Consider the following 15573-nt stretch of genomic DNA (forward strand, 5'->3'; position numbering starts at 1 on the left):
CGCCAGCACCACCAAGACCAGCCCCAACTGGGACACCATCCTTGCCATAGGGAGACCTAATTCCTCCTGCACCAGCTACACCAGCACCACCAATGCCAGCCCCAACTGGCAGACCATCCTTTCCATAGGGAGACCCAACTCCTCCTGCACCAGCTACACCAGCACCACCAAAACCAGCCCCAACTGGGACACCATCCTTACCATAGGGAGAACCAACTCCTCCTGCACCAGCTACGCCAGCACCACCAAGACCAGCCCCAACTGGAAGACCATCCTTTCCATAGGGAGAACCAACTCCTCCTGCACCAGTTACACCAGCACCACCAATACCAGCCCCAACTGGGACACCATCCTTTCCATAGGGAGACCCAACTCCTCCGGCACCAGCTACACCAGCACCAGCAATGCCAGCCCCAACTGGGACACCATCCTTTCCACAGGGAGAACCAACTCCTCCTGCACCAGCTACGCCAGCACCAGCAATGCCAGCCCCAACTGGGACACCATCCTTGCCATAGGGAAAACCAACTCCTGCACCAGCTACGCCAGCAACACCAAGACCAACCCCAGCTGGGATACCATCCTTTCCATAGGGATAACCAACTCCTCCTGCACCAGATACATCAGCACCACCAAGACCAGCCCCAACTGGGACACCATCCTTTCCATAGGGAGAACCAACTCCTCCTGCACAAGCTACACCAGCACCACCAAGACCAGCCCCAACTGGCAGACCATCCTTTCCATAGGGAGACCCAACTCCTCCTGCACCAGCTACGCCAGCACCACCAAGACCAGCCCCAACTGGCAGACCATCCTTTCCATAGGGAGACCCAACTCCTCCTGCACCAGCTACGCCAGCACCACCAAGACCAGCCCCAACTGCAAAACCATCCTTTCCATAGGGAGAACAAACTCCTCCTGCACCAGCTACACCAGCACCACCAAGACCACCCCCAACTGGAAGACCATCCTTTCCATAGGGAGAACCAACTCCTCCTGCACCAGATACATCAGCACCACCAAGACCAGCCCAAACTGGAAGACCATCCTTTCCATAGGGAGAACCAACTCCTCCTGCACCAGCTACACCAGCACCACCAAGACCAGCCCCAACTGGCAGACCATCCTTTCCATAGGGAGACCCAACTCCTCCTGCACCAGCTACGCCAGCACCACCAAGACCAGCCCCAACTGGGACACCATCCTTGCCATAGGGAGACCCAACTCCTCCTGCACCAGCTACACCAGCACCACCAAGACCAGCCCCAACTGGAAGACCATCCTTTCCATAGGGAGAACCAACTCCTCCTGCACCAGTTACACCAGCACCAGCAATGCCAGCCCCAACTAGGACACCATCCTTTCCATAGGGAGACTTAATTCCTCCTGCACCAGCTACACCGGCACCACCAATACCAGCCCCAACTGGGACACCATCCTTGCCATAGGGAGAACAAACTCCTCTTGCACCAGCTACGCCAGCACCACCAAGACCAGCCCCAACTGGGACACCATCGTTACCATAGGGATAACCAACTCCTCCTGCACCAGCTATGCCAGCACCACCAATGCCAGCCCCAACTGGGACACCATCCTTTCCATAGGGAGAACCAAATCCTCCTGCGCCAGCTACACCAGCGCCAGCAATGCCAGCCCCAGCTGGGACACCATCCTTTCCATAGGAAAAACCTCCTTCACCTGCACCAGCACCACCAAAGCCAGCCCCAACTGGGACACCATCCTTTCCATAGGGAGACCCAACACCTCCTGCACCAGCTACACCAGCACCAGCAATGCCACCCCCAACTGGGACACCATCCTTTCCATAGGGAGAACCAACTCCTCCTGCACCAGCTACACCAGCACCACCAATGCCAGCCCCAACTGGGACACCATCCTTGCCATAGGGAGAACCAACTCCTCCTGCACCAGCTACGCCAGCACCACCAATGCCAGCCCCAACTGGGACACCATCCTTTCCATAGGGAGACCCAACACCTCCTGCACCAGCTACACCAGCACCAGCAATGCCAACCCCAAGTGGGACACCATCCTTTCCATAGGGAGAAACAACTCCTCCTGCACCAGATACACCAGCACCACCAAGACCATCCCCAACTGGGACACCATCCTTTCCATAGGGATAACCAACTCCTCCTGTACCAGCTGCACCAGCACCACCAATACCAGCCCCAACTGGAAGACCATCCTTCCCATAGGGAGAACCAACTCCTCCTGCACCAGCTACACTAGCACCAGCAATGCCAGCCCCAACTGGGACACCATCCTTTCCATAGGGAGACCCAACTCCTCCTGCACCAGCTACACCAGCACCACCAAGACCAGCCCCAACTGGGACACCATCCTTACCATAGGGATAATCAACTCCTCCTGCACCAGCTACGCCAGCACCACCAATGCTAGCCCCAACTGGAAGACCATCCTTTCCATAGGGAGAACCAACTCCTCCTGCACCAGCTACGCCAGCACCACCCAGACCAGCTCCAACTGGAGCACCATCCTTGCCATAGGGAAAACCAACTCCTCCTGCACCAGCTACACCAGCACCACCAAGACCAGCCCCAACTGCAAGACCATCCTTTCTACGGGGAGACCCAACTCCTCCTGCACCAGCTAGACCAGCACCAGCAATGCCAGCCCCAACTGGGACACCATCCTTTCCATAGGGATAACCAACTCCTCCTGCACCAGCTACACCAGCACCACCAAGACCAGCCCCAACTGGGGCACCATCCTTGCCATAGGGAGAACCAACTCCTCCTGCACCAGCTACGCCAGCACCACCCAAACCAGCCCCAACTGGAGCACCATCCTTGCCATAGGGAAAACCAACTCCTCCTGCACCAGCTACACCAGCACCACCAATGCCAGCCCCAACTGGGACACCATCCTTTCCATAGGGAGAACCAACTCCTCCTGCACCAGCCTCACCAGCACCAGCAATGCCACCCCCAACTGGGACACCATCCTTTCCATAGGGAGACCCAACTCCTCCTGCACCAGCTACACCAGCACCACCAATGCCAGCCCCAACTGGGACACCATCCTTTCCATAGGGAGAACCAACTCCTCCTGCACCAGCCTCACCAGCACCAGCAATGCCACCCCCAACTGGGACACCATCCTTGCCATAGGGAAAACCAACTCCTCCTGCACCAGCTACACCAGCACCACCAAGACCAGCCCCAGCTGGGACACCATCCTTTCCATAGGGAGAACCAACTCCTCCTGCACCAGCTACACCAGCACCAGCAATGCCACCCCCAACTGGGACACCATCCTTTCCATAGGGATAACCAACTCCTCCTGCATCAGCTACGCCAGCACCACCAATACCAGCCCCAACTGGGACACCATCCTTTCCATAGGGAGAACCAACTCCTCCTGCACCAGCTACACCAGCACCACCAAGACCAGCCCCAACTGGGACACCATCCTTTCCATAGGGAGAACCAACTCCTCCTGCACCAGATACACCAGCACCACCAAGACCAGACCCAACTGGGACACCATCCTTTCCAAAAGGATAACCAACTCCTCCTGCACCAGCTATACCAGCACCACCAATGCCAGCCCCAACTGGCAGACCATCCTTTCCATAGGGAGACTCAACTCCTCCTGCACCAGGTACACCAGCACCACCAAGACCAGCCCCAACTGGCAGACCATCCTTTCCATAGGGAGAACCAACTCGTCCTGCACCAGCTACGCCAGCACCACCAAGACCAGCCCCAACTGGGACACCATCCTTTCCATAGTTATGCCCAATACCCCCTGCAGCAGCACCACCAATGCCAGCAGTAGGCAGGAGACCATCCTTTCCATAGCGAGACAAAACTCCTGCTTCAACAGCTACACCAGCACCACGAATACCACTTCCATGTGGGAGACCATCCTTTCCATAGGGAGATTCAACACCTCCAAAACCACCAATTGTAGGCCCACCAATGCCTGCTCCAGCAGTGAGGCCATCCTTTCCATACTGAGATCCAACTCCCCCTGCACCAGCTACACCAGCACCACCAACACCTGTTTGAAGTGGGACACCATCCTTTCCATAGGGAGACCCAATTCCCCCTGCACCAGCTACACCACGATCACCAACACCTGCTCCATCTAGCTGACCATCTGGACCATAGAAAGCCTCCACTTCCCTGGTAGAATTGTCACCTGCACCAGATATAGCCCCATGTTCGGCTGGAAGACCTCCTGGACCATACAAGAGGCCAGATGTTCCTGTCTGACCTAAACGACTGCTAGCATGAAGTGTCAGTCCATCCTTGCTATAGGGAGCCCCTATTTGTCCTTTTCTGCTTATACTTGCTTCATTCATATCAACTACAGTTGGCAGACCATCCTTGCCATAGGGGGACCTCATTCCTCCTGCTGTCTCAGTACCTGCAGCATTCTTTATAGCTCTAGTCCCTGGACTAGCCCTACTCAACAGATCACTCTGACCACCGTCTCCCACCCTGGTTGAATCAGGATCAAGTCCATCTAACCCAGAACTTCCATCAGTAGCACCTAATCTTCCAACACCCCCAAAGCCAGCTCTGTAACTAGTATCACCTAATTTACCATCCTTGTCATGCTGAGAGCCTGCACCTTCTCCAATATCCATGTCAACGTTAACAGCATCCAGCACACCATCATCTCTGCCATCCACAGAATACCGTTCACCTGCTCCTCCTAATCCATCACCAGTATCTGCTCTGCCTGTCATAGAATCCTTGCTGCGAAAAGGCCTTAATCCACTTTTGCCTCCTAAGCCTTTTAATCCAAAGCTACTACCGTCATTTGTCACTGAGTCTCCATCTAGGTCTGCTCCAGAAAACTGCCCAAATCCCATCCTTCCATTTCTGTGGGCTCCATGTAGCCCATCTTTTCCCAAAAATCTATGGCTTCCATCAGAATCAATGGAGTGGCCTTGACTGCCACCTTGACTGTTTCTGTCCCAGCCATCTTTTTCCACACCAGTGTCCATAAGATGATCTTCACTGTCAACATATTCTCTGCGTCGAAGTTTCTTAGCCCTATCTTTATCTGGCAGTGTTTCTTTCAGGCTCTCAGATTTCTCTCTTTCACCTTCTTCACCCTGTCTCCTCTTTCCTTTGGCATCTGTATTGAAGATGGATTGTTTGATTGGAGGAGATATAATTTCCAGGAAAAGAGGAAAAAAAAAAAAGAATAGACAACCAATAGGTCATGTACTACATCAGCAACCAAAGAAAAGTGTTAGCTTTTTGTTGTAATTTCATTCTAGGACACAGAAACATAATATATTTAAAGCAATTTAAATTCCGTTCAAATCCTGATTTTTTTCAGTGTCACATTCAGACATAATTTTACATCTTAGTTTAAAAGGCATTTATTTTTAATGGAAACATGCTTGTTAAAAAACCAACCAACCAACCAAAATAAAACAAAAAACCAAGGCAAATTTCCAGCATGACAGGTCTAATTTAGAGGGGCTTGGATTGTATCTGGGACTCATTAGTTCCTTCTGCCTTCTCCCTTCAGCCCCGGAGGAGTTACAGAATATCCCACGCACAGAGCGGCCCTCAGTTCCCACCCGTGAATTATGATCTCACTGCCAAGGAGGCAGCTTGCACATTTGGCATCCTGGCATTTTAGAGATGGCCAACCTGAAGACTAAAGATTCCAATCCTGTGAGTAGCTTTGTATTAATCCAAAATTCAGGCTTTTCTGAGATCATGTCACTCATTGATTTGATTTCCAAGCTAGATCTCATTTCTGTAAAGCATTAACAGCTCAATGAAATCAGTGGGCAGTTTCTTTGTACGTCATACTCAACCTGCACTGTTTCTGAAAGATCATCAAAAAAGTCTTTATGAAAGAGACCACCTTCTGCTGCAGCAGGATGTCAAAAGAAACCAAAGCAACTACCTTTCAGCAGCAAAAATAATGAGCCAGGTAACAATCTGCTTGCATTGAAAAGAATGTTTCCCAGCTTCCTTTGAGCTTCTTCTAACAGGTTTAACTTCTAATTTGGAAAGAAAAATACTATCTAGCAAGATAGTACTGAATAGTATCGATAATATAGAATTGATAGTATTGAAAGTTCCTTGATCCCCTGTATGCTCTACTGTGTTCACACAGTGACAGCTTCATCAAAAACATGTTGAGATATGGAGCATTTTCCAATAACTGATGGGAGAACATGCTACTTCATAGTAGCTGTAGAGTAAATAAGCCAATAGGATTTGTCATGACTAATAAAAAGGGAAAAAAAGGTCTCATCTGCAGATGAAAGAAGGTGTAAACAGACCTTCATTTTTCCAAATATAATTTAGGAACTAGAGGCTCTGCAATTCATTTCTCAGCATAGAATCATCTCAATGAGCAATCAGGCAGTGAGAGGAATATTGTTTTGTTAACACACATCAAGCCAACACCATGGGAATAATACTGTGTCACTTACACTCTACAATAAGCCAGGCATTTGAGGAGCAGAGTCCAGTGTCAAGCGTGTACATGCCGTTGTCAGAGGGCACAACATTCTTGATAATCAACTGGTGGGTCAGACCGTCAGGTGTTACAGAGATCTGGTGCTTCTCACTCGCCTCGAGAAGGTGGGTTTTGTGTAGCCACACAGCATCGTAGCAGGGTGTGCGTAGGCTACACTCAAAGACAGCATCTTCTTCCTCAGGACAACGCACATCACTGAGCGGCTGTGCAAATCTCACAGGGATGGCTGCAATGGAAAAATCAAAAGCTATAGAAAGGAAACAGAGCTATTTCTGTCTTCCAGGAAAAACTTGTTGCTGCTGAAGGGAGAAAGACAGACAGGAACTTGCCATGCCTGTGAGCATTGATTTAAGCAGAAAAAGGAAAAACTGAGATGTGCTCCTGCACCCAATTCTACAGGACAGAAAAGCAGAAAAGTAGATTTTCGTCTTTATTATCTTCTGAGACATTTATACCACACATCACTCCATGTGCTGATAATGTGTAGTCATTAATGTATTTCAGCAGCATGATACTTGTATTGAGTTGCTAGTTACTACTCTGACTTTACAAGAGGAAACTATAGCATGGAGTAAGTTAAGGAATTTGGACTCTTTCATCCAGAAGCCAGAGTCAAACTGGTACTTGAACTTAGTCCTTTGGACCAAAAACGCAACACCCATATCACATAATTCACCCTCCTGCTCTTTTTCACCTGTGTCGTATAAGAAGCCCTTATCTGGCAATACAGAAACAGTCTTCTGTAGTCACCAGGTTTTACTGCTCAGCTTTGCATATGCTCCTAGATAAAAATTTTCCAGCAAAAAATAATATCTTGTTACAGTTGCACATCACATACGTCTAGCTCAATTCCTTACATTCAGCATCCAATTCAGTTGAGAAAACAGGTACATCCTCCACTCTGACTTGATACAAGCCTGCATCTTCTGGCTGCACATCGTTGACAATGAAATGATACCTTTTTCCAATTCGTCTCAGGCAGTGCTTTCTGTATTCATCCCCTGTTCCATATCTGAGCCTCTCACCATCCTAGGAAGAGAAAGAATATTCTCTCAAAGGCAATGCACAACTAGTGAAAGGCATTTCAAACAAATCAGGCCAAACGTGTGCTGTGATCACCTTATTGTTACAAATGAGTAACAACAGAGAGGTCTACACTCTATTACTACCTACAAAGGACAGGGCTCATTGCTTATGTAACACACAGGCAATGCCATGTGCAGTCAGTGCTGCACAGAACAGAGCATCAGTGATTGGCTACAGGCCAAGTTCAAACTACGACACTCATAGATGGATAAGCAGGCGAGTTCACCACTTTCCTATCTGTAACACCCTTGGGTGACCTTCTCCGTGTTGTGGCTGCATGGACTTCATGTCATGCATTTGATTCAGAAGTTCATAGAGTTAGTCTGACCTCCTCTTTAGTGAATTCCAATTTCCCCTGTATTAAAGCTACTAACCACAGTTTGACTGAAATGTATCTTCCAGAAAAACATCCACAGCACTGATCACCTGGGGATCACATCAGAATAACTACAGAACTAGATGGGATGTTTTACTTCCTTGACATCTTCTTTCACAGAAGTGAATTATAGTGGAATAGCACACTCGAGAAAGTCAATAAAATCAGTTTGTTTTTCTTATATGAGACTGCAGAATTTCTGCAGCCTGGAAGACACTGAGAATTTCCTCTTACCAGAAGAGGTCTTGAAGTCAAAAGGATGTCAGTAACTGACTGTCTCCCCTGTACCTAGATCTACAAAGCCCAAGTGATATTTACCACCACAGACAACCTGGACCCCCACACCAACACTTCTCCCTAATCAATCAAGGATTCTGAAATGGACAATTTTAAGAAGTTCATTTGCTCTCAGCCACTGCCCAGCAGATCAAACATTTTATGTAGAAGATTTCAGTGGCTGCTATGAGCTGGCCAACTCATCTTGCCCCTCACCTTAAGCAGATAAACTTTGCTGTTACTATTTTTCAGGTCCATCATCAGACTGAAGGTAGCTTTTCCCTCCTTGTTGACTTTGATGTGTTCAAAGTTTCTGATACTGTGTATTAACTGCAAAGAAAGATACAGGCACATAGTAAATGATAAGGCTGCCATGACAGCAGTTCTTAAGCTGTTGAACTAATGTGAAATCTACTTTTTATCTGCATAGAAAAGAGCTGCCTCTAACTTATGGGTATAGAAGAAGCATCTGTAAGTTATCACAGTTTCCTCCTGTAGGCAAATTATATTTTATGTGCTGCCTCCTGATCATTCACACACTATGCAACCACTATCTGTCTAGGTTTCTACATGCCCCTGTATGTGAAGGTCAATTTTGACTCTTGGGCAAATAACTTTCCAATTTGGGGTCCAAATTCTCATCAGAGGCAACTGAATACAGATTTTAGCCACGTGGTTTAATAAAAGCATTACCCTACAGTCTGTATTTCCTAAATATATGAACTGAACTTCAAAAAAGTTAATAGCAGTTTCATCTGCATGAGTATAGAAGTAGGACTTCTTTAAAACATTGTCATAAATCATTTTCTGTCATACAATAAGATTTTCATCTGCAAAGCAATTTAGGAAGATTTATCCTATTTTCAGAAGCTACTGAGTTAATACAGGACTCTGCAGTTTGTTAAAAATCAGTGGTTTTAGTTTACTTTACCTCTCCTTGTTCACTCTCTGTGTTCTTCCTCAACTCCTGCAGCTTTCTCAGCATCCCACGGAAGTCAACAATTCCATATTTCATACAGATTTTCTCATAATCTCTCCTATCTGCATGCAGCAAGAGTTGCCAGACTGCTTCTTTGTCCAGGGGTTTTGGTTTTGGTGCTGGGGCCCTTAGAACCAGGGGGAAAAAAAACAATCTAGACATTTGACAGACAACACGATGTCTTGTTTTCTATACTTAATTCTCTTTCATCTCTCTCTCCATCATTTCTGTAGTTCACTTGGCCCTGTAGATCTAAACAAGAAAGAACGGGACTCTTCCAGAACAGGTTTTCTGTATCTATACTACAAATTAAATGCTGTCAGGGAACTGGGCCATATAGGGCAAGACTGTAATGCAGTTATCCACACTGTTAAATTATCAGCAGAGTCACTGGCACAGTTTGGCCCAGGTCAATTTGCACTCTCCCAAGCGATTTCTCAGCACAGTTCAGATTTTGCACAGGCCAGAGATCATTCCCATCAGGCAATCTTTGGAAGTTCCCACCTGGGAAGTGAAGGGATTTCAGCACCGTGCACATGGCAGTCTGTGCAGTTGGCCTGGGAGCCAGGGCTCAGCCCCTGATTAGCCAGAAAGATCATTACATGAAGACTTAGACAGGAAGTTACTTGTGAGTTAAAAACAGGAAAGCAGAGAAACACATCTTTTAAGTCAAAATCTTGTGGTGCAAAGGAACATACACCTCAAAATGAGGTTGGTACCTGGTGTTTATTTTAGCCTCACAGATAGTGGCAAACTGTTCTGTTATGTCTCTCCATAGTGAGTCTCACAACAACTTTAGAAACAAGAAGTGTTGCCTTGAAGATCAATGAAGCTGTCCCCTATCATCAAGAAACATCTAGGAAGTGTAACAATGGCCTTTGTTACAGAGGCTTACCGCTTCCTCAGCAGCTTCCTGAAGTCCTGAAGCTTCTTCTTTAACTCTGTTAAAGGGGGGGAAACAACGAACATTCAGATACCCAACACTGTGAAATATATCCCCAAAAAGAAGATAATGCAAAATAGCCACTGACAACAGGCCATGCTGCTATGCTGTTTATCTCTGGTGATGTTTTCACACTTTACAAAACAGCTGCCATGAAACTTAGAGCAAGTTTTCTCTTCCCCATTCATGTCCTTTGAGTGCCATTAAAGTTCATCACTTCCTAGGGGGCTTTTCTCTCTTTCTAGAGAGGACACTCTAGAAACCCAGTATTTTCCAGCTGTGTTAACATGTTTGATCCAGCTGTATTTGACATCACAAAATCCTTTTCTAGCACTAATGATTCCAGAATCATTAATTAGAACAGCTCAAAGCCATGTCTAAGATCATCACTTTACTCAAAGGTAAATAACAAGCAGAAAGAGACGACAGAACATTAGTGAATCATTAACCCTACTCTTACTTTATTCTTTACAAGTTTGGGGTAGTAATAATGTGGTAGACAGAGGAGTATTAACTATGCCCCCCCAAACAAAAAAAAAATCTAACTCACCATCAGCAGGATGAACAGGAACATATTTTGCTTTCCTCTTAAAGCCAACTGATAGTTTATAAGAGAAAACAGAGGAAAAACAAGCCGTAAGATGAACAAGATAACAGTCAGACTGACACCAGCAAACCAATGAACTCTAAAACCTCTGTATCTGTTACTAATGCACGAGGAAATTGTAGTTTGGATTTCCTTGTCAATCTGTCATTGACTCCTAGTAATGTCCACCCAGAAATGCAATATTTCTATTGCAACTGACTCTGTACTTACTGGATACTCTACACAGTGGAGGAGACTGTTTCTGCCCTATCAAGCTTATGGTTTAAGCAATGGGAGGAAATATTAACATCTTGATTTAGAGATGGGAAGCCAAGGTGCAAGGATTATCTGGCCAAATGCAGATAGTTGCCTTCTAAACTTACTTTACAGGCACACAGGTGAAGTGGATGATTCCAACTTAGTCCACCTCCTGCTCAAGCAGATTCCAAGAATCAGGCAGTTATATTTTACTCACAAAGTGCACATTTCTCTCCACTGACTATAAAAGGAAGCAGGGGTCTAGGTCAGGCAGACACCATAGACATCTGAAATGAAGTGGGATGGATCCCCCCCAAAAGACTGATTTGTTCAACATCATAAAGAAAGGATTGAACCAATTCAACACTAAACCCAGAGCATCCAGTGCAGTGACCACTTTCTTCTCCCTTGCTTTAAAGCTCATACTGTCATGGAGCCACCAAAGTGGGGGGAGTCACAGAAGAGTTCCAGTCCTCAGTGAGCAGAAAATAGACCTTCACACCAAGGATACTTAGACAGTGCTCTGGGCACTCACCCCCAGAGGACAGCAAAGCCAACTACTTGGGACCACAGGACCTTTGGGACACAGAACCAGTCAATCCTACCTTGTATGATCCTGAGGCCAGCAGAGCATGCAGCTTCCCCATATTCATTCACAGCAAAGCAACGATACAAATCACTGTCATCTGCAGTGAGTTTGTTTATCTTAAGAAGAAAAACATAGTAAGAGCTCAGAGTGATGTGCTGTGGTTCAGTTCACACACCTTCAGCTTCTAATAAAGCAGCTACTCAATGACATCTCAGATCTTTCTTCTGTTCCCAGAATGACTCTAAAAAGCTTTGTTTGCTTATCTTTGTGTTATCTCAGATCTGGTGACATCTATATCAGCCTACTGCAGGTTTTTCCTTTCCTTTGCTCTCTCTGTTCCATGAGTCCTGTCTGAAATATTTGAAATATCTTTACCTGCAGAATGAATTCATTTTTAACGTTATTGAAGAATGTTTCATATTTGGCAGGATCATCCATTCTTCCTTGTACACGTGTCCATTTCACGTCAGGGGTTGGGACACCTTTGACCACAGCACTGAAAATGGCATTTTTACCTTCAGAAAGAGGCAAGAAATTAGTTATTTAAGATGGGCTTGAACATGACAACTCTCATGCCAGGCCCCTTATGTTATCAATAGAGAGATTCCCAGAGTAACCCATCTGTGCTTTAGGCAGAAACATTATTTGAAAATAATTATATCTTTTGGGTTTTCCTGTAAAAGATGCCTAAATTACCAGTTGAAGTTGCAATAAATGCCCAAATTACTTCAAGACATCTGCTACAATCTCCACGCTAACTCACTGGCTTTCAAAGAGATTACTTGAAAATTAACTTTAAAATTCACCACTGACACATATGGTCTCTGCCTGTGTTTTTATTGCACAGTCATGTGGATAGAGAAATTACGTACTCAAGAGAGCAATTTTTTGGTAGCTTTGTCTAATTTTGAACTCCCTCAATGTTTGGTCAGGGCCAAAGAACAGGCAGTTATTAGCTGAAGTCCAGGCTACCTTTCCCCATGTCCATAATGTCAGGGTTTCCCTCCATTCAATCATAAAAAGCCTTTAAAATGTGGTGTTAGCCTGCCAGATGTGACTGCTAACATCCTCTGATCATCTCTGAAATCAACAGCACTATAGCAAGTTCAGCCCAGACTTGCTTCTGGCAACTTGTATGCTTGTACCACAGCCATGAAATGCCCGAATCTGTTCTCATCACACACATTCCCCTGCAAGTTCCCATTGCTCCTCCACTCTTCCAGACTATTCCCTTTGTTGCAGCCATGCTGGGCAGGATGTGAGATAATAAAGGACTCACTGTGCTGGAGTCCTGTGTCTCTAGACATCAGTAAAGTTCATCTGTGAATAGCTGCAGCTCTGGGTCTCTTTTTCATTTGGATAAATCTGGATTTATTAGGAGGTGGAAACAAGAAAATACCCCTTCTGCACACTTGAGAAAACGTGTTCTTAACAGACAACACAGTACCACAACTGGGAGGACCCATGCAGGGTAGGGTGTTTCCCCATGTACTCCCTACATGTCCTCTTTCTGCAATATCTTCCTTGTCTGCTAGCCTGGCACCATCCTGCGCTCCAAACACACCATGCTCTGCTATCTGAAGAGGCATGGAAGGGAGAAGAGGATGGGCTTTACCTGTGAGCCCTCTTCTTCATCTCTGCTTCCCTAAGAACCTGAATATGCTGCAGCTGACCACAGAAATCTCCAACAGCTTTACCACTACCTAGTACAAACCTTTTCTTCCAAAAAGCTTCAAAGACATAGGAAGCACTATGAAACAACAAATCAGAGAAGTGACTCATGTGTAGGTAAATGGGAGTGTCACAGGAGAATAGAAATGGACATGGAGTTATCCATGAATGTAGCTCAGGGTGGAAATGATTACTACCTTTCTTTTGCAATAGTTTTGGTCTTCAGGTGACCAACAGAAAGTCTTGCAATATTTCCCACACCCTTTTGCAGCCACCACCAAAAATCTTATTTGATGCAGCAAGCTCCTGCCAACAGATTCTTAAACAAAAGGCATCTTCCAACTTTTTCTGAGATTACAGTCTGATTTTAACTGGTTTGTCAAATTTTAGCCATTCTGGCTGCAATTTCTCATGTTTGCCATCTGGACACAACTCCACAGCTAGGAGTATCAGCTAATCCATGCACTGAATGCAATAGGGCAATGATGATGTAATTAAAGACACTCATCGTGCATCTGCATAGACACTGAATTCAGGTTACACAGTGACCAACCTGAATGCCCTAACATTTCGTATATGAACTATGAGGAACTTACTGTAAATGAAATAACTTGAAAAAATTAGACAGGGTGACTGACCACCGCCTTGGTTCATGCCTCAAGCTTGCAGGTGGAAGGAAGGTGGAGGAGGAGGAGGGAGGTACCACTAGAGGCCACTGTGCTCCTTCATAAAATCGTAATGGCTCCTGAAAATCAACAGGGGTGTGACAACACTGAAATCCAGGGTGCTAGAAACGGGTCAGTCTTGTGAGGGAAGAGGAGCTACACGATCTCCTCAGGCTAACCCACTCCAAAAAAAAAATAATATATGACTCTGCAAGTGCAGAGAGATTACTGGAAGGCTTCCCATTGATTTTAGGTCTTGGTTCATTAGCTGCCCCCTCTGTACTCCATGCAAGATCCATACTGCTTCTTGAAGGAGAAGTACAGCCTAAATAGCATCTGCAGTCAGTATATCTTATTTTAAAAAGCAGTTAATTTTAGTGCTAAACACTCATAACACAAGTTAATTTAACAGTAAAAACCAACTTTTTCAACGTACTTAATCTTTTGCTGCAAAATACTTACTTTAAGAGCTTCCTGCAGAATTCACAGGATTTCTTGTATACATTAGGAGACAGATTTTGACCTTGCATACACTAGTGAAAACTCAGGAGACCTCTATCAATACTGATGGAATTTTCATCAGAACAACAAAGACTTTGGCCACACAACACTTGTTTTCTGGTCTAGTCAAATCTCTTTAAAAACTAGCTTGATTTAATTACGACAATTGTTTCACGTAGGTGAGATGTGGAATCAAGCCTCCAGGTCTGTGGCTTTGACTGCCTTTCAAGAATCTCACCTTCCTGCAATGTCAGACTGACAGGTTTCCGCTCAAAATCAGGTGTACTGCATCCTTTTGGAATATCATCCACAAACTGGGTGATAACAACTCCTGGGACAGAAGATTTCTTGAAGGATTTTACTAGAAAGACAAGCAAAAATAGATTCAATTAATATAACGTTTGTCCTTTAGAAGCAATCTCTTGATCTGCATTGCCTTTCTGTAGAACAGTATCTGTTCCTGCTCAGCTCCTCTTGGACTATAAAGGCCCATCCCTTCTAGTACTACGGGCTGTAAGTGTGTCCAAAGGCTGAAGCATTAAGGTCTGTGATTTTGTGCTGACTTACTGCAAAGCTAGAGCCCAAGTGGGAAAATCTGCAATCAAGATCACAATCCAGGGCCGCACTGGCTTACAGGACTAGCGATAATTTGGATAGAGAACGCTTTACATCAGTTACTGTTCCAGATAAAACCTCAAAATGTGTCATGAGAAAGACACTATTGCAAAGGTCAGCAGAACCTGACGGGCCAGTTACTGGTGTCTCTCCTTGTGGTGGTGAGAGACAGATACCTAATTGCCAAACAAGAAAAGCAAGTTGGGCTTATTCTGAAGAGTATTCCAGGTAGCTTTCACAGCTGTGTCTGTTCTCTCACCTGCCTGATGGCTGGTCATGATGGCTCAGCTGCCTATGGTCAGAACAAGCAGACTACAGGTTCTCCTGTGAAAAAGACAAACCTTTTCATTATTTACAGTTCACAAGGGAAATGACAAACCTTAATACTGCTCACTTTTATGATGCAGTTTGCCCTTCCTCACTTGCCACATCCTAGCAGTCAAGTCGAGAAAGGCCTGCCAATCAACACATCATGACATGTCTTTCCAAAACATCATGACACAGTTTTGAACCAA

At 45.7% G+C, this 15573-nt stretch overlaps 1 protein-coding gene across 1 annotated transcript in view; it reads right to left on the bottom strand.

The window, feature by feature from the left end:
• IGFN1 (immunoglobulin like and fibronectin type III domain containing 1) overlaps positions 1–15336 on the bottom strand; it is a 29016-nt gene extending 13680 nt beyond the window's left edge. The window contains exons 1-16 of the mRNA XM_074849983.1: positions 15318–15336; positions 14682–14804; positions 11982–12121; positions 11623–11722; positions 10724–10771; positions 10126–10171; positions 9183–9357; positions 8468–8581; positions 7371–7542; positions 6467–6739; positions 4486–5142; positions 4072–4404; positions 2932–3642; positions 1717–2667; positions 1024–1350; positions 73–417 (exon numbers count right to left, since the gene is read on the bottom strand). Of these exons, the coding sequence (XP_074706084.1) occupies positions 73–417; positions 1024–1350; positions 1717–2667; positions 2932–3642; positions 4072–4404; positions 4486–5142; positions 6467–6739; positions 7371–7542; positions 8468–8581; positions 9183–9357; positions 10126–10171; positions 10724–10771; positions 11623–11722; positions 11982–12121; positions 14682–14804; positions 15318–15336 (4534 nt within the window). The remainder of the gene's footprint in view (positions 1–72; positions 418–1023; positions 1351–1716; positions 2668–2931; positions 3643–4071; positions 4405–4485; positions 5143–6466; positions 6740–7370; positions 7543–8467; positions 8582–9182; positions 9358–10125; positions 10172–10723; positions 10772–11622; positions 11723–11981; positions 12122–14681; positions 14805–15317) is intronic.
• Positions 15337–15573: the final 237 nt, after the last annotated feature.

Source organism: Strix aluco, chromosome 25, assembly GCF_031877795.1.
Source record: "Strix aluco isolate bStrAlu1 chromosome 25, bStrAlu1.hap1, whole genome shotgun sequence".
Classification (NCBI taxonomy): Eukaryota; Metazoa; Chordata; class Aves; order Strigiformes; family Strigidae; genus Strix; species Strix aluco.